The sequence below is a fragment of the Brachyistius frenatus genome, unplaced genomic scaffold (assembly GCF_029030835.1).
Source record: "Brachyistius frenatus isolate BFR_SWC_R1_liver_20210118 unplaced genomic scaffold, ASM2903083v1 Contig_73, whole genome shotgun sequence".
NCBI lineage: Eukaryota > Metazoa > Chordata > Actinopteri > Embiotocidae > Brachyistius > Brachyistius frenatus.
In genome coordinates, this window is record NW_027210672.1 from 306635 (window position 1) to 326532 (window position 19898).

General features: G+C 43.6%; 1 protein-coding gene across 1 annotated transcript; it reads left to right on the plus strand.

Annotated features, from left to right (window-relative positions):
* The first annotated feature begins 9995 nt into the window (after positions 1-9995).
* On the plus strand, positions 9996-19290 carry LOC138626349 (protein mono-ADP-ribosyltransferase PARP14-like). Its single transcript, XM_069707927.1, has 15 exons — positions 9996-10262; positions 11204-11370; positions 12118-13704; positions 13858-14094; positions 14196-14420; positions 14557-14623; positions 14995-15141; positions 15280-15339; positions 15433-15609; positions 15948-16086; positions 16194-16246; positions 16861-17508; positions 17637-17770; positions 17854-18031; positions 18191-19290. Exons 1-15 carry the CDS (start codon positions 10088-10090, stop codon positions 18469-18471), a joined length of 4275 nt encoding a protein of 1424 aa, XP_069564028.1. The 5' UTR covers positions 9996-10087; the 3' UTR covers positions 18472-19290.
* The last annotated feature ends 608 nt before the right edge of the window (positions 19291-19898 follow it).

Here is a 19898-nt window from a genome sequence, read left to right on the forward strand (position 1 = left end):
CCAACACCAACACCCCATCCACCCATCCCTCCTGTCCCCCAATACCGCTGAAAAATGTCCTTTTATTCCTTCGTTACGTTACTTTTACGTTTACTTTTGTAAGTTTCATGCTTACAAATCGTGAAACTGTCACGCTTAGAGAGGCCAAAGCGTGGCTATCTTACGTTTTGCTGTCGTGGACAGGCGTGTCTATTTCACGCCTCGCCATGATAACGTGTTGGTGTGTGAACAATGAAAAATAGAAACACACAAATTGGGGGAAAAAAATATCTTGATTCCTCTGTTTGATTAAAATGATTTTTCTGACATTATCAAAGTAACACAATCACAGCAGCTTCTTTCCAAAATATGAGTCTGTGATAACCCTGTCTCGTTGACAGAAGTAACTGTGCCTCTGCAGACTGCCAACTAAAGAGAGATATTCATGTTTAATTCATCTGGAGCTTAGTTAATTTGGGACCAGTGACTTAATTTCTTACTGCTGCACATGGTCGGCTTCCCTCGGTGGGGAACTTGACAGTTGCTTGGAGACACAGATCTTCCCAGAAACACTTCAGCAACTCGGCAGTTTGAACATGAAAGTGCACTCGTAAGCGTTTGGAGGGTGGACAGAGGCCTCTCAACTCCTCTTCTCTCACCGGACATACAATAAGTCATCGACATTCACTGGGAGAGCCGCCTGACAGCGAGCCGGTCCTGTGTTTCATCAAAGCAAGCAACAACCCACAATCTGACCTCCTGCTGTTTTATAAAAGGAGGACATGAATTTTTTTTGTATGTGTAAGTCAGGCGGGCAAAAGTTGAACCAGGAAATACCTTTGAAAATACATGCGATACTCAATTATACAATTTTCAAAAACAGACAGGATTTCTACGTTGTTCCAACAAGGGCAGAACAACACTTTAAGTAAAGAATAAATTTAAATAAATTTAAAAAAAACAGTAGGTCTTAGGCAGCAGGCAAAAAGGCAAACCAAGGAATATTTTGAAACTCACATCAAGTAGAAGGTTTCCTAAATCCAACCTTGACTCTATTTTCCAGTTATTTTTGGCTCTACGTGACTAATTGGGACAAAATGTTTTTCTAATTAGTCCAATATTGAGCGACGGCCAGCTGCTGCAAAAAAGTTATTCGTGATTACTTTGGTACTGCTGCACACATTCATTGTACATCCAATAAAAGTGCTCGTTTTTGTGTGGTCACATATTTAATCCCATGACACCACAGTAACCGTTTCAATAGCTTTATTTACAGTGTAAACAGACATTTCGCACACTGTACCGAACTACCGAGTGCCTACGTTGACCTCGTGCTTCATCCAGACTGACCTTCACCTCCACCTCCACCTCCTCCGCTCTCCGCTCGACCCCGGCTCGGCTCCGACCTCGACGGTCTTGTGTTTCTATCTTGGCTGGCCAAGCGCAACCTCTCACCGTGTCGCCTCAGGAGTATTTGGCATCCCACGTCGCTCGGTGAACGACATCCATGTCCATGTAGTCGGGCTCCAAAACAAACAACAGGCTAATCTGCTTTCCACCACCTGACGAGGCTCAAAGAACTGGTGACGGCTTTGCACGTCGAGCTGGATCTGCATCATTTGCCTGGGTTGTTGGCAGCATTGATTGCAGAGGCTCAGTGCTGTTTTAACAGGAAGCTGTTTTTATGCTGTGCAGAAAATAAGCCTTGTGTGACCACCGGTGTCAGTTTCTGGACATATCCGACAGACACCGAGGGTTAGTCCGTGATGCCTGAGTTCTTTAAAAATAGTGCTTTGGTGGATATCCCTGGATGTAACAGCCCATCACACACACACAACACCTCACCTGGAATCAGTGAGAAGTTCTGGGGTTTGACCGGCACCATACAAAGGCCCGTTCTGTGATCCAAAGGGCATTCGGCGTTATGAAGACCGGGTGGCGATCGATATTTTCCGAGGCTCTGGAAAGCTCACCGTACGTTTGCAGTGAAGGTCGTCTCTTGTTGTGCCGCTGTGCTCAACATCTGCCTCAGAGATGGAGACACACTGGAGCCTGTGGAGGAGGCGACGGTGGCCAAGACCAGATTATGAAGGAGAGAATAGACGCGTTCATGTAAATTTAAATCATTTAATTTGATATTGTGAATTGTGTTAATAGTTCTAAACAACAACGTAGCCTGTGATCTGAAACCTCTTCATAACATTGTTAAACCAAGTGGAAAGAGCTCCTCAGTTGTCGTTTTTTAACAACAATTTTATTATTTTTGAAACATTCCATTTTCTGTGATTTATTTTTTCACATTTTTCCACAATCTTTTCTAATGACGTTGACAGCCTCTGCCTCTTCTCCACTGGCCTTCTCCTCACGCTGTTGTCTCTTGTGTTTTGTTGTTTTTGATCAATTTTTGATTTGTTTTTGATTGTTTTTTAATCAAGCTTTGGTTAGTCACCATCGTCTGTACACTGCTTTGAAGATGCATTGTGGGATACTTTGAGTCCACCATATAAAGTATTATATTTCTCACAATAAATTTGGACAATAATGGGGAACTCAAGTTGCCCATCTAGTAGTGAGTAATTTCATTCACAGCCTACGTAAGTACGTACGTACATACAGAGGACCTGAAAACATAACGCTTCTGTCGCTGAAGTACAAAGACACAACCTGTGACCCCAGACCCGAAGGCTGAAGTGGACCAATCAATCACAGCAATTATTTTGGCCTTGAAAGTCATGAAAAAAAAAAAAAAAAGTCAGATTTTTACTGTGAAAGTCTTAAACGCCATGTATCTCTGGAAGCACATATTGAGATGACACTTTTAATCCGCCGCTGGCGAATCGATAAATAAAAGCTTTTCACGGGACGGCTGTGAACTCCTCTCGTCTGTGAAATCGCACGATCGCAGCGAAAGATCTGTGTTCCAAATTTCCATGAAAACAAAATTCATCACAACTCGGTTAAAAAGCCGAGTGAATTTCACGGCGCGACTCTTCGTCCCGCTGCAGGATAAAAGTATGTCCCCTTCTGCTGCGAGCACGATCGGCATCTTTTGTGGAATATAGATCTGCTTAGTGCATATGAGGGCTCATATGTTGTATGCTAATACAATATAATTTTGGTTGTCTTCCACCAAAAGTCATGTATATTGATGTATTCTTTGTTGGTTGGTGGAGGTGGGGGTTGTCTTCCTTCACCCCCTGGAGTCCTCCAGACAGCCATCTGATAATGCCTCAAAGAACAACTGTATGTGACCCCACAGGTTGCAGACCTCCTACTGTGACCTTTTGGTTTGGCCAAGCAGTATCACTCTCATTTACATACACAGCCTTTTGTCTACACCTTAAGATTGGTAGTGATGGTACGACCTATATGTAAGTAATATGATATGATATATATATTTGTGTTGTATTGTTGTAAACATATCCTAGCACAGAAGCACAAAATATATACTGACTGTAAGCATTGTAGAACACATGGCTTATGCAGGAACTTAACACGTTGGGGTCACAGTAGGGTGCAACTCACTATCAGATCAAAAGGGAGATGTGGTTCAAACGGAGGACAGTGGAAAAGTACTGAGACAAACATACTATGCAAATGTTCCCGCCACACTGTAGGTAACACCTCTTCCTATAGTATAAGTGTATGTGCCGGAAAGGGGGAAGTCAGAATCCAACAAAGAGACCTCAGGTTGATGTTGGGCTCTCCAAGATATCTTGTAAACTATGCTTAATAAAAATCAACTAAAACCGGTAAATGCCTAAAATACTGCTTCTATCAACGGACTCGGGGAAAACGATTGGGGACAATAATTTGAGATACAACAATTTGGGGGCTCGTCCGGGATAGAGGCATATTCGGACCTGATTCAGCGAAGCACAGGCACTCAGAGACCAGGTCGACCGCACGAAGGTAAGCAGAAAACCGAGTTTAAACTGAATTTCTGCAATTGACTACTACTAAAAAAGTCTCTGTGAATCTGGGTAAACTGAATCGCTAAAAAGGCAAAATAAAGTTGTGGAGAGCGGAATCTCTCGGGAAGAGAAGCGGGTAAAGTCCAGGTTGTGGCGGACCAAACCAGGGCCTGACGGGGCACTGGTGAAGCCGGGTGAAACGCCCGGGGGAATTAAGGAAACCCCCGAACTAAGTCCTGGTGGTGGCGGACCCCACCAGGGTCTGACGAGGCCTTGGCAAGCGCTGGGTTAGAGGCCCGGGGGGATTTCAGGCACCCCCGAATTCTGGGGGTTGGAAAACCCGGGGAGCGTGAATCTGAACAAGAGGGTTAAAAAGAGTTGTAAAATATAATACTCAGAGAACGGCGACTCTCAAAAATAGAGTGGTTGAGATTCCCGGGGAGTAAATCTCTCAAAAAGAGTGGTTGAGATGCCCGGGGAGTGACTCTCCCAAAATAAAGCGAAATAGAGCAGTAGCGAAGCTCAGAGAGTGAATCTCTCTTAGAAATAACGTTAAAAAAAAGCTGTAGTTAGAATACTTGGAGAGCGGTGAATCTCTCAGAAATAACGTTAAATAGAGTTGTAGTTATAATACTTGGAGAGCGGTGTCTCTCAGAAATAGTGTTAAATAGAGTTGTAGTTATAATACTGGGAGAGTGGTGATTCTCTCAGAAATAAAAGTGAGTAAGTGGAGCACACGCCAGGACAGGCGTGGGGGAAGGGTAGCAATAGAAAGACAAAGGAAGTATAAAATGGAGGGAGAATTTGAAGGTGAGATGGACAACAGTGGCTGGGGACCCTATGAGTACCAGATGCAGCTGGTGCTGGTAGGAATGGGTACTGCAGCAGGCGATAAAAAGGAAAAGATAAGACAGAAGAAGTTGGAAGACTGTAGTAGAAGATGCGGTAAAAGGAAAAGAGGAAAAAGGGAAATGTGGGTGGCTTCCAAGAACTAAGCAAGTTTTATAGAGACATCCAGTCTCGGCAAGTTCTTGTTCTGTGGGGACAAAGGGTGGTGTTGGTGGAGAAGTGAGCGTGAATTAAAAGATTTGTGGTATCTGGGGCGACCCCTAGAGTGAGACCGGACTGAATTTATTCAGCCTAGAAGCTTGTCTCACTAGATCCACAAATTGACCTAAAGGAGTCATTCACACTCAATCTCCACGTGTGTGTTGAATTATCACTGTGTGGTAGTGTTGAATAAACAGTAAAAAACAAATTAAAAAAGGAAAAGGAAGAGATGCAGGATAGGAGAAGAAGTTTGCATAATATGGCAGTAGTAGGCAGAGCCACACAGCAAGTGTGGGAGAGTAAAAGAAAATGAACAAAATCTTAGAGTTGTAAGCTCTTCACCTGGCATCAGCCAACTCCGAATCAGACTTCCCTCTTTGCTCCTTTTATTGTATGTATGTGGTTACAAAACATCACGTGATTACATTCCTATAGATGAGGTCACATGTTGTGTACCGTGAGTGTATAGGGGTTCAATGCTCTTTGCACCCTATATGAGTATGTTTGCTTTTAATCAATGTGTGTGCTAAACTAGATAAGCCAGTTCCTGTGTTGCAAGAGAGGAACTCGTGGTTTGTGTATGTAGTAGTGACCTTTCAACTACAGTTATCTACATAGACTAACGTGAACTTTGCACACATAGCAGTAACTTAATTTACACGCTGACAATGAGTTACTATTTTTACTAACACTGCCGCCTTATTCTGGACAGCGCAGGCGGCAATGGCGTTTATATCACTCAAAAACGCTGGTAGCGCTGCTTCTGATCTGGCTGTCCCTGACTACAAAGGTCCATTTTATCTGGATGTTTCTGAAACAGCCCGGACAGCAAATGGTGTGCTGTTTCAGAAAAAGGGGGGGACAGGAAGGTGTTGATGTACGTAAGTGTGACACTAGATGCTACAGAGAACAGACACCCACCATGCACAAGACATGCAGCAGGAGTGGCTCAAATTTGACATAAAACGGCACACATGGTCATGCAACATCACCTGATAGTACTCACCACACACACAGTCGTGGCATAGGTGAACTCCACACCATGTCATCACTAAGACAGACCAGGCTGGACAAAACACTGACATCACCACACAGCACATACACACATGAAGGCATAAACATGGCAGACAACATGGGAGGACACAGGTACCTCCTGGTAGCCGTGGATGCATACACTGGCTGGCCAGAGGCAATACCTGCTAAAAAGAGGATGCAAAAACAGTGATCAAATTGACTGAGAAATCATTCTTATTTTAGGACTCGATAGACTATAAACTGCTCTGTATTCGCATTGTTTTTTACAAACAACAGACTAAACAAATTCCAATTTTGAACCAGTGTTATCATGACATCGCACACAATTTACATAACTGATAAAACACCCGTGAAAAATACATCAGAGCCTATGGCAATACAAATCTCCACCACAATCAAAATCAACATCCTGCCCAGCCAGGTACAAAACTATGATGAATGTCTCTGGAGAAGAAGAAAATAAATGTACCATCACGATCAATAGTATACACTGATAAGTGGTATCCAAGATCAAGCAAAGGCTACTATAGAAATCTGTGATAGAAACCCTCAGTCACAGGGGAGGGTAGGAAGAATGAATCAGACACTGAAACATAAAATCAGTAAAGGATGTGCTCAAACCAAGATGTCCTGGGTGGAGGCTCCACCAGTAGCATTGATGGCAGTGCACAGCTCTGTGAATTCTACCACAGGGTTCACCGCTTTTGAGCTGTGGACTGGACAGCAGTTTCAGGTCCAGGCGCAGGAAACCCGGTGACCATCGAAACAAGTTCCTGGATGAAACATAAGCCGTACTACGATCAACTAACAGCTTTGGTGTCAAGTTTCTCTCCACAGGTAGCCGAGACAAAAGGGGGAGGGGAGCCAGGGACGAGCTGAGCGGGTCCTCCTGAAGGTCCTGAAACGAAAGTGGTCTGAACCTCGGCGGACGGGACCGTATCGGGTGAAGGAGCGGACGACGCGCGCGGTCCGGCCGGACGGCAAAGGAGCGAACCGGTACCACCGGTCCCGGTGCACGGCAGCAGAAGACCCCGACCGCTCCGTCGGAGAGACAAGGAGAGAGGCAGTCGACCCTCACACACCCGAAGACTCCAGAAGGGACGGGGTGGAAGTAGCGCCCCTCCCCACAAGTGACGGGCCAAGTCACCAACTGAGAAGAAATGACCACTCGTTGACAGCACGCTGACATCATTCATCAGGGACAGTTGGTTTAGTAGTCCGACTCATTTACAGCGGGTCCGTTTAAAATAACTCATTTTGCTGACAAAGAACAGCGCCGATTTAAAAAACGCGACCTGGTCCAGAACTTTTTGTCATTTTGTGGTCAAAGTGGAATACAGGAGCCTGGTGATAAACACAGGCCAACCAAAGTCTGATAAAGTAAAACCCTGATGAAGAAATGTCAGGGTACGTGCTGGGAGCGTTAACTGTGTGTTGTTTTATTAATATTTGGGTTAGCTTTAGCTCAATTGGCATGTGCATGCTTGAGTGCTGAATAAAAAACAACAACAACAACAACAACAACAACAGTGTTATTATTTTTAGTGTGTGCTCTTAAAGCAGGAAAATGTGGCGTCACTGATAACAAAGAGGGTCACAAGGTCTTGTCGGGAAACGCTTTTGCTGACAATACAAGGATAAACTACGTACAGCGACACCTGGAAAGACATCGCTACTGCTCATTATTAACTGCAATACGTATACGGGGATCCAACTGATAAGAGTTGTGTGTTTGTATAGCAGCTGACGGATAAACGACAAACAAAGCTTACAATACGTAAATGTTACGTCGGTTAGTCGCTCTGCTGTATGTTTGGCTTGTTACGGGATATATCCCGATTCATATTATTATTGTACTCGTAGCTATTTTCGTGACGTGTGGATGCTGTTGTGTTCCCTGTATTCGCTCTTTGTGTGTCCGCCTCATTAGCTCCACCATCGAAGGACGAGCCGACAAACCTCCGCCCTACCAGATGCCCCTCCTCCTGGACGGAGGCAGACCATCCACGGAAGATGATGAGGAGGATGGGTTGGAGTTGGTGTGATTGTTTCTTATCCCTACTTTTCTGTGTGTTGGTCTCTAATAGAGACCACAAGGGGGATTATTGCTCTTGCTTATGTGATTAATCTATTTATATCTTCGCATTATTTTAGCATAAACATTGTTGGCATTATATTTTTCAGAAAGGTCTCTGCATGCATGCAAGGTACACTGTGTTCTCAGGTCAGAAGGTCAGCACATCGTCTCGTGCAGAGAGTCACGTACCGAAACCAGCACTTTTGCAAAACAACTTCTCCTCAAGGATGATCTGCAGGTGTCCACAGATAACTACTCCCCAAGGAAGAACCAATCAGCGAACGCCAACACTGCACAAGGAGCTACATGCATGATGTACTATCAAATACAGGAGCAAGGGCCAGATAGCCAGTCAGACTTGGAGAACTGACACACTTTGTTGAAGTCAGGGACACTTTGTCTGAGCTCCAAGCTTGTAACCTGATTCTCTGTTGCTTCGATAAATAAACATCCTGAGACCAGCTGAATCTCTCCTATTGCCTCATTGAAGAACACGCAGGGCTAAGCTGTATGCACACACGGACACAAAAGCCCAACAATGACACAGCAGCAGCATCATACCCCCAAAATAAACTCGCCTTACCTCCTGAGGTATCTTGAGCCTCTCCTCGGAGCACCCGGCTGCTGTTAGCCGCTACCTTCCTCTCTGACCCCGCGTCTCTCAGACCTCATTTCCGGCCAGACTGAAAGTGTAAAACAAAGATCAACTGTGAACTATTTACTGTTTTCAAAATATAATTGGCGTTAGGATGTAAGTATAACCAACAATTAAAAACAAACTCAAATAAACCAACAAAAAAAAAACATTGTAATTTTTGACGTGCAGGTCCTCCACCATCCGCCAGGGGGTGCTGTAGGGCATCCCTACTTCCACAGCCCTCTGTACAAATAACCCAGAAAGTCAACTACCAACCTCCCGCAAACTAGTCCAAAAGACTAATTGTAACCAAGTACATTTATTTAAGTACCTTCGGCCTACTTAAGTACAATTTCAAGGTAGGCCTACATGTTCTGTACTTCAATATTTCCATTTTACTCAATACTTCTAATCCACTACATCTCAGGAGCAAAATACTTTCTACTCCACTACATTTTTATTGAAAGCTTCAGTTACTTTTAAGATTATCATTCTTCCATCCTGTCTATTAAATACGTGCATATCTCCAAATCTGATTACTGTGAATGTTAAACTGATAAACTGAAGGCTTAAATGTTCATTTATGGGCCAAGAAAGTAGGCCACTCTTATTTCTTGAACCAAGTAGCCCAAACTTCGAAACAAAACTCTTCTTGAATTAATTGACAAAGCTGAAAACAACTTGTGTTGTTCTCACAGGACAGCCACAAACATATCTATAGAATAAAATGCATTACTGTAGATGAAACTACCCAACAGTAGATACAGCAGTTAAATTACCACACCATTTAACATCTACAGCAGTAGAATTCACATTAATGCAGCTGTAATGTTAATTCAAAAATATCATAGGTTTATATAACAGTAAAACACTGAAAGGGAGCATTTTACTGCAACATAAGTACTTTCGCTTTTGATACTTTAAGTAAATTTTGCTGATATTTTTTGTCGCTTTTAATGTGTGATTAAGGCTGTCTGATTTATACTTGCATTTTTATGGTGTTGTTTTTGATTATTTTAACCTGTAACGCGCCTTTGAGCCTCTTTATAAGCGCTATATTAATAACAATGTGTTATCCTTATTGTTATAATATTTATTCTACAATTTTGATTTTATTTATTTATTTATTACTTGTAGTCGAGTATTTTTGCAGAGTGGTACGAGCACTTTAGTAAGTAATCTGTATACTTCCTCCACCACTGGTTGAAGCAACATGTGGAGTCCTTTACCAGTAAATCAGGTGGTTTCAGAAGTGACGTCTAACCTGTGAGCAGTAGGGGGCGCACCATCGGCACACAGTCGACACCGCAGGTTTATCCTGCTGCCAGCAGCGCTTCGGCCCGTCATGATCAGACCTATATGGTGTGCGATCACTGAATCCCTGGAGTTTACACCATGGGGGACGCTCACCAATATCCCGTTTACTTCGACGGCGCCGATCTGAGCGCAGAGGTAAAGAAGAAGATTGAAAACTATTTCCAAATTCGCCGCAAATCAGGCGGAGGCGAATGCGGCCCGGTGATAAAAGTGAAGGATAAAGTTTACAGCGTTGCTTTTAAAGAACAAGAAGGTAAGATACGTGGGAATATATGTCTGTTGAAGTGGATCCTATTTCTTTTTCTTTAAAAAATAATAATAATAATAATACGCCGTAAAATGTCGTAATGGTCGCCTCCTGGTGAAAGTGAAAGTATGAAACATGTTGGAAACAAGCTGATCTCACTCGATTATTTCGATTTATATATTTATATATTCAAGAAAAAGAAAAGATTTCCTGCCTGTGAGCTTACATTGAAGTATATCTTTACAGATCTTACTGTCGGTACTGTGTAAATTAGAAGAAAAAAAAAAAGCTGCACTAATAATAGTTTCACTTTCAGTCTGAATACTCCGATCCTTTATTGAAGTAAAAGTACTACCACCCTGTAAAATACTCCATTAACAAGTAAAATGTCGGCATTGAAACCAATAATATGATCTAGCAGATGTAAAAATTCACGAATAATCCAAATAAGTGACACCCAACAGGATAAACAAGTAGAGATGAAATGCAGTCAATACATCAATTACTTTGACAGGAAATTAATCTGCAATACTTTAATGGTGATTTTTTTTATTTTATTTTTTTTTATCTTTCCAGCAAAAATACCCCCAAACTTGAATGATTTAAACTTCTAAGATGTGAGGATTTTTAATAGTTTTTTAAGGTTTGAACTTTGATGGTAAATTTATAACAAAGCATCATGTTTTGGTGAGTAGAGAAGAAGTTTGACGTGGCGTGAAAGTAAAATGCCCCGTTAAAGTACAAACATCTCAACAATGTAGCTTATAAAAACGGCAAGGAAGAAAGGAGGTCAAGGCCGACTGTATCTTTCATAACAGCTGATCACATGACTGCACTGGCATGCCATGTCTGTGAAACATGCCACCGATAAAATGTCTTTGCTTTGTGTGCAAAACACAGTCATACATTTGACTGATAAGACATGTCCCCGTCTCTCCCTCTCTCAGCACTGCAGAGAGTCCTGCAAAGACCTGAACATGTGGTGGAGTTTGCAGGTGGTCCTCTGGTTCTGACTGTGCGGGGCGGTTCGGGAGCTCACAGCTCCCCCTCCAACGCTGCCTCGACCTCAGGCCAATCAGGGGCCTTAAATCTGGACTCAGCCTCCTCATCACAGGTTAGTCTGGAACGTGTTGCCCGATAATGTGTCTTTGCTCTGTAAATGTTGCACACGAAAAACCTGGAAAGAAAAATATAAATGTCCAATGATTTGACACAAAACGTATATGATTATTGGCATTATAGATCATCCCAGGAACTGCTGAAAAGGATTTTCTGTTAAAGTGCTTCAGTGGCATGTGTCCAATTTTCTGTGAAATCAAGTAGAGATAGAAACCTCACTTACGGTCAAAATCAATTCTGATGTCAATTTCGTTTTATGACCTAAATGAACCAAAATTACTGATAGTTGAAATTTAAAAAAAAAAAAAGTGTTTAATTTTCACAGTTGGAATGTAGGCTTTTTAGGCATTTGCTATATTCTGTGTGTTAAACACTGTTTTCGATTGAATGTTAATGACTGTACTGAAAATTGGGGTGGCACAGTGGTGCAGTGGTTAGCACTGTCACCTCACAGCAAAAAAGGTTCCGGGTTCGAATCCGGTCCTGGGCCTTTCTGTGCGGAGTTTGCATGTTCTCCCTGTGCTTGCGTGGGTTCTCTCCGGGTTCTCCGGCTTCCTCCCATCATCCAAAAACATGCACCTCAGGTCAGGTTACCTGGCGCCGCGCTAGTGGCAGCCTGCTGCAGCATCTCCCCCCTGAGAGCCCCCCTGCTGTAGTGAAGACATTTCCCCTTGGGGATTAATAAAGTGTATCAAATAAATAAAAAATAAAAAAATCTAAATTCCATTTACTGTCTTTTTAGCACTCTACTCTTCCATCAAGCCTGCCACCAAATGTCGAAGAGTACGAACTGCAGCTTGATAGTTACATTCTCAGGTACCTGAAGGAATGTCCGAAGGCCGACAAAGACCTGCAGACGGCGCTCGCCTCCGTGTCCTGCTCTGCTCAGGTCTACCCAGAGGGGAGGGTTTCAGTCAGGAGGGTAGCTCGGCCCGGGGCTGCAGATGAAGATCGTAACTGGAAAGCAGTGGTGGACCAACTTTTTCATGGCTACCTGTGCCATTATGAGTTGAACTCCCACAAAGTCAAAGCTTTGCTCCAGTCCAGCAGCGCTCCTCAGACAGACGCAGACGAGGTGAAAGTGTACAGCGAGGCTGGGATGGTCGTGGTGGTTGGGAAGTGCTCTCAGGTGAACGCCAGGTTAACCGATGTAGAGGGATCCGATGCTAAACACCAAGGGTCTCGTGCAAGTGAGAAGCGGACCAGTGTTTGTCGACTGGGCGAGGCCAAACTCCGCCTCATAGGGAAAGAGATTGAGCACAGTTTGGGACAACATCTCCCAGGAGTGACGGCCACACAGGGAGACCCAGGTCAGCTGGTTTTGACAGCTTCTGTGGAGGAGATTCTTAAGGCCGGACAGCTGATCTCCGATAAGGAGAGTTTGGTGTTAGAGAGGATAGTTTCTGACAAGAGCCCATACTTTTTGGCCTTCCTACGAAAGGCTTATGGAGGTCTGGGGGCGCTTTGTAACTTTTTAGGGGTCGGTGACAAGGTGGAAATAGAGTTAACAGACACAGACCTGCATGTCTTTGCCCTCTCTCGTGATAAATTGAATGACACAGAGAAACAAATGCAAGAAAAATTCAGGGATCTCAAGTTTGATGTTCCTAACTGCTCTGCTTTGCCGTCGGAGCTTCGGGATAAGCTGAAGTCGAAAATGAATGAGATGAACCAAGGGCAGTGTAGGACTCAGGTGGTGTTCGGCCCGGACAGCACTGTGTGGTTACTGGGCCGCACCAAAGAGGTTGAAGAGCTCAGTGAAACGGTCACACAGTTTATCTTGGACAAGGCAAGCGTGGAAGGAAATGTCCTTCTCCCTTTCCCAGAGTTAGTACACGTTCTTCCAGAGCTGCTGCAGCTACATAGGTTTGACTATTCAGGTGTTACCTTTTATCCTACAACATCTTCCTCTCAGCCCTTGGTGGTGCTCAAAGGCCCGTCCAGCAAAGTGACTGAGGTCAGGAACAGGCTGGGTCCTTTCCTGGACTGCATTGTTCAGGACAGAGTCACCATCGACCTCCCGGGGGCTGTAAGGTATTTCGATAGTCCCTCCGGAAGAGAGAGCATCTTAAGTGTTGCAGATTCTCAGAAGTGTCTCATACAGCTTGGAGAACAACCTCACACCAGCAGGCAGAATTTAGCCATGCAGCAAGCATGTGACAGGCTTCTCCAGGGGATGACGACCGGAAACAACCTGCCAAGTGATGCGAACTCCTGGATGGGCGCCGCTGAAGAAGACACGGCGAGAGGAGCCAGCGCTGGAGCTCCTGGAGCTCCTGGAGGCGGCGTCCGCGTAGAGATCGTTCAGGGAACCATCGAAACCCAGCAGGTGGGAAACTTTTCTGAGATATTAAAGCTCCATTTAGATACCTGATTCAGGTTGTTCTGATCACAAAGTGTCCCTTTGCAGCTACAGATTCCACTCTTTGGCTCAACGTGGTCATCAGAAGTTGGATAACGTTATCTTCTTGTTTTCTCTAAGGTGGATGCTGTGGCATCTCCAATGGTCAGCCACGATCCTCTCTCTACCCGTGTTGGAAACGTTTTGTCCAATTTGGCGGGACCTCAGCTGGCTGCAAAGTTTCACAACGAATCAGGTGGCACAACGCTGCCTGGTGACATCGTCGTGGTCGAGAACTTGCCGCCTCTTCAATGTAAAGCCGTGATCTTCCTCAACCTACTCTGCTGGGACAACAACCCGCATGGATCCGCAGTCCAGGTGAAATACCACAAAATGTCCTCCGAGGTTTTCGTGCGACCAGGTTTGTCTTTTCGTGTCCAAGAGGTGTAGCAACCCTCACAATCCCTTAAATCTTCCAGGCGCTGAGGAAGGGAATCAGAAAAATCCTGGCTTCCTGTGACATCAGAGGTTTTACTTCAGTTGCTCTTCCCGTGCTGGGGACCGGCGCTGTCCTGCGTTTTCTTCACAGCTTGGCATCAAGGGTTCTTCTGGAGGAGGTCGCTGTGTTTGAACAGAACCGAATCGGCAGACCTGCTTTCCTGGTCCGTATCATCGTTCACCCCAGTGACAAAGAATCTAGCAAGGTAAAGGAAATGCAAATGCAGTTCCTTGTAGCAACAAAGGTTCAAAATTGGTTGCTCGTGTTCCTTCCAATCTTCTCCACAAGAAGATTTCCAGATCACAGAGATGAGAATAAAACCCTTTATTTTCCCACTACAGGCCTTGCAGTTGGTCCAGAACAGTTTGCATCTCAGAGGATTCACAAATGACGCTCACCCAGATCAAGGTTGGTGTGAAGTGTCGATGCCTTTTCAGTTTCAGACAGTAAGACCTGAGTCATCCAGTTTAATTTAACTATATCCTTCAGGCTACATTAATCACTTGAGGCCACAAGGGGGCAGCGAAACCACACAGACCGTATCACCACCAAGAATTGAATCATATGCTTGTAAATTCTTAGCCACTTAGACATCCTGCAGATACAGAACAACACAGGCCTTAATTTGAATCTAAATGCTGAAAATAGCTTCGATTGTGTCGCCGTCAGCGGCTCTTCCCACAGAGCACTTTGAATGAAGTTTTTATTTATTATCAAAAATATATATTCCTGCAGATCAATCCATAATCATATTTTCTTTTTTATCGACATGACCTTAGCTTCCTTTTACCGCCACGTCTCCGTAACTAACGATGAGGTCACAGCCAAGCTGGGTGGAGTCCAGCTTCAGATCATCCGCGGTGACATCATAAATGGGGGAACTGACGTCATTGTCAACACGACCGACTTCTCGAACAACCATTCAGGTACGATCTGAATGTTTTTGAACGGTTTTAAAAATACAAACAGACCACAGTCTACTGTATCTCAGGTGTGATCCTAACTGTAAAAATAAAAAGAATATATAAAATGATAGTAATAATACACAAACATAAATTTTGCAGGTGTCTCCCAAGCCATTCTGACTGCAGCAGGGCCAACTGTGCAAGCAGAGTTAAGACGAGGTAAGCTGTTGAAATGGAGTGAAAAATACTAATAATAAAGCACCTTACACGCCACACACACACAATGATGTTTTATTTGTGTTTTCTCGTTAGTGGGCAATCCAGCAGACGACATGTGCACCACAGGACCCGGGCTGCTCGGTTGTAGGGAAATCATACATGCTAGATTTCACAGCATGTCGGACATGATCCGCAAGAACTGCAACAAGATACTGAAGCAGTGTGAGAGCAAAGGCTATCAATCAGTGGCCTTCCCAGCCATCAACACTGGTTTGTACTGTGTGCATGTTGATTGCGTGTACTTCTTCATTTTGTTAACACCAAATTTGTGCATATGTTCATCACCCAAATGTAAAAAAAAAGAAGAGAAAACGGTTTTCTATCTTGTTTAGTTTATTTAAAATCCTTCTGGTAAGACATTTTTAAAAATGCACATAACTTGTTCAGGTGAAAATGAATCAAAAAAAGCTGACTAACTAGAAATAATGGTGGAGGAACGAACAACAACAATAAAAAAAAAAGCTACAACCAGTGACTGCAACACTGTAAATGGCATCAGTGTAACATGTCTGTGTGGATTCACAACATTTGTGTTTACGTCCCATCAGGTCAGGCTGGTATGGACCCTGATGAAGCGTCTAAAGCCATGCTGGACGGCATGTCCTCAGCCATCACTGAGCTGAAACCAAGATCTCTCTCACTCATCCGCATCGTCATCTTCCAACAAATGGTCTTCCAGGCTTTCAGGTGGGAAACAAATCTTGTCCACACAGCGACAAACCAAAGAAAGGTTCAGAGTTTCAGCATCGAGGGCATTCTCTTCTGATCACCGGTCCCGTCAAATGTTTTTGCAGATCACAGCTGGAGAATCGCTTCGGACTAACGGCTCCTTCCCTCAGTCTGAGAGGTTCGTTTTCATTTTGAATTTCTTGCAAACTTTCTACAGTTTACACCTTAAATATGAATATACTTTTTGGGGATAGAGATAATAAACTCTGGGCCATTAACCAAAATCACAGGGATTAAGTTCTTATGGATTTGAAGATAAAACTAATTCATACAAATGGTCAGAATGTTAATTCAGTAATGAACATTTAAAAAATTATTAAAACAAGACAGTATATAGCTTCTCTAGTAGCTCATAGCTTTACTTTAGGTTAAATACTAGCAACAGCATGCTAACATGTTCACAATCATTACTAGTTCATGTTCTCCATATTAGTTAGCCCCTTGGTTTGCTAATCAGCTAGCATGGCCGTGGCTCATGAAAATATCATCACCTTTGCTAGTATTTGGTCACGATTCAAATTATTAGATAAAGGAAATTTCGACCTGACGATGGCACAAGAGAAAACGTCAATGACCACTAAATGATAGCAATGTATCCTCTAGGAACCTTTTACATCGATAGCAACTTTCACAGCAGTCCGTCCAATAGTTTTGTCCGCAAAGTCAAAAGGTTTTCTCTGTCTGGGCAGAACTTCAAGGCGAGCCATTGAAAAGTTGTTTCTTGTTTTATAGAAAGAGCTAAACAAATTCTCAAGAAGGTGCAAGACAGGTGTTCAAGAACCTCCACATCTTCCGCACCACAAGGCCAGTCCTTCGTCTCTCCAAAGCCCCAACCGGCTGTGATGAGAGTGATTACTTGTTGTCCAGACATCGTCAAGATTGTCAAGAAAGATTTGGAGGGGATCCTGCAGCAGCAGCTGATAAAGAGAGAGTTGAATAAGCAGGATTTGCTCTTACTTGACGCCATGGAGTTGGACGCTGTGCAAGCGAAACTCAAAGTCTCAGGAATCAGCCTGGAGCCCGGAAGTAATCCGAGACAAAATATCTATGTGCTGCGAGGCCTCAGTGAGGACGTCTTGAGCGTCATCGAGCTGATAAACAGAGCAATCCAAAAAGCACTTTTCAAAGACCTCCAAGATAAAGAGGAAGCATTGCTGGGTCTCAACATCCAGTGGTCGATTCAGGATGCGAAGGGCGTGTGGCAGGAACTGAGCCTGCATTACAACTACGTCCTGGAGGAGGCTTTCACGAAGAAAGAAGCGTTTGTTGAAGTAGTGACTTTGAACGGCAGGATGCTGAATGTAAACCTGACAACAGGACACGCTACAGACAGTCAAATCAGCCTCACATACAAAGTCAAAAGGACTCAGTCCGAAACAGGTTTGTCACTTTGTGTAGTTTCTCTTTTTTCTTTTAAATTTAGTATGTTAAGTTCACCCCACCTCGCTACTTCTTCTTGCAGGCAAGTTTCAAATCCTCAACATTTATTTGTGGTGCTTCTACTTTAGCCTTAGAGTTGCCGGAATACTGGGAACCCATGCACGACGAACTCTTCAAAAAGGTGGAGCTGCTCCCAAACTCGCCGGAGTATCAGACTGTAGCTCAGGGTTTCCTCAAAACAGCAACATACCACATTCACAAGGTCAGTATCCTTCCACCCAAAGACTTTTAAAACAATAAAAACCCACAGTACATAGTAACTAATTGACTTTGTCCTGAACTCAGATTGAGCGTGTGCAAAACCGCTACTTGTGGGAGGCCTACAGTGTGTGTAAGAAGCGCATAAAAGCGAAGAACGGTCCGGCAGACATCGGTGAGAAGTCCCTCTACCACGGCACCTCGGCGGTGTCCTGCGACTGCATTGAAAGGGACAGATTTGACAGGGGTTACGCAGGAGCACATGGTACGTGTTTACAGGGTTTCAAAGGTCTTGTAAAGTATGTTTCTGTGACAATAAAAAATCCATGAATTGTAGATCAGTCAAAACGTCAGCTAATCAATCTTCTTGTCGAGGATTATTGCTTAAAATTGACGTATCTTTTCTTCTTTAATTCTATCACAGCTGCCATGTACGGCAAGGGCGTTTACTTCGCAGTTGATGCAAGTTATTCGGCCACGCGATATTCCCCGGCAGACGGGTCCGGCCTGAAGCGGCTGTACGTCGCTTGCGTCCTGACCGGCCGCTACACAGTCGGTAACAGCTCCTTGAAAGCTGCCCCACCTCGAGGCAAGGACCGCACCGACTGCTTCGACAGCGTGGTGGACAACCAGCAGCAGCCCACCATGTTTGTGATCTTCCACGATGACCAGGCCTACCCAGAATACCTCATCACCTTCAGCTAGACCGAGAGAGCATCAGGGTTCGGTGCTGTACGGTGGGGTCAAACGGATCCTTTCGAAATACTTTAGATTTAGTATTTACTGTAGATCAGGGGTGTCAAACATACGGCCCGCGGGCCGGATCCGGCCCACCAGGGGATCCAGCTCGGCCCGCCGGATGACTTTGCTAAGTGTGAAAATTACAGAAAGACATAAATTCCATTTCTATGAGAATATGGAGGTTTATGAGTACAAACATTTTGTAATTTTTTTTTTTTAATCGATCCAGTAATTGCTTCAAAAACAGTGTAAATGCGATTTCTGCTCCAGAGGCAGCAGCGCTCATTGCCACAGGCAGCAGCGCTCGCTGCTAGGGAATCTGCAGAGGACAGCCCAGGCAGATAAACAGTGGGCTGATGTCTGAGTTTTTGGTCTTTATGTTTCTAGTTTATTGTAGAAAGACCTTAAAATAGGATTTATCATCCAAAAACCTTCACCAATGATTTAAACATAGAGAAATATTGTCGTTATGAATGCGTTATTATGCTATGAATTTACTGGTCTGGCCCACTTGAGGTGAAAGTGGGCAGTATGTGGCCCCTTAACTAAAATGAGTTTGACACCCCTGCTGTAGATGGAGTAACCAACCTTTCAATCTGCCTTAAATTTCTACTCTCAAGTCAGTGTCACAATTGCTTTTCCTGAGCTGGTTCCAAGCAGTGCTCATTTCTCAGCAACAGAGAAGCACTTTTTAGGACAAGAAAAACAAGCTTTCAACAGATTTAGAAGAAAGCGTTGAGTTCATTACAACATTCACCATAATAAACAGACATTTTAAAACTTGCCACAGAAACACTCGTTAAATCATTTTGAAATTCAAATTTTTCATTTTGGATATGTCTTGATGAGAAAGAAATTTGCCTTTGGAACCTGCAGATACTGTAAAATGTTATGTTAGTTTACAATAACTCCTCAAACTTTTATTTTTGGGCATGAATCATTTAGGTGAAAATAAAAATAAATCAAAAGAGTTCCAAGTGAAAAGCAAAGACTATACTTTGACTGTACCATGTTGATTGTGTCGCAGAGAAATGTAAAGTAAAGATACTGTGTTTTTAATATTCTAAAAGTATAAAAGAATTTTCTTTGTGCAAGAAAATAGTGGATCAACAGGAGAAGTGTTTGTAACATTGCCATTCATTTACATAACATATACGCATGACTAGAAATAAAAAACACTGTGTCACAATTACCCTGTGTAATGTGTCTTTAAGTGAAATTAAAAAAGATAAAATGACAATTTGCAAATGAGTTGTTAGATGTCTGTTACAGGTATTGGAGTATTGTTTGCCTTGGGAGACCCTACCAGGGGCTGATGCCCCAGACAACATAGCTCCCAGGATCACTGAGCCACTCAAACCCCTCCACCACATTAAGGTGGCGATGCACAG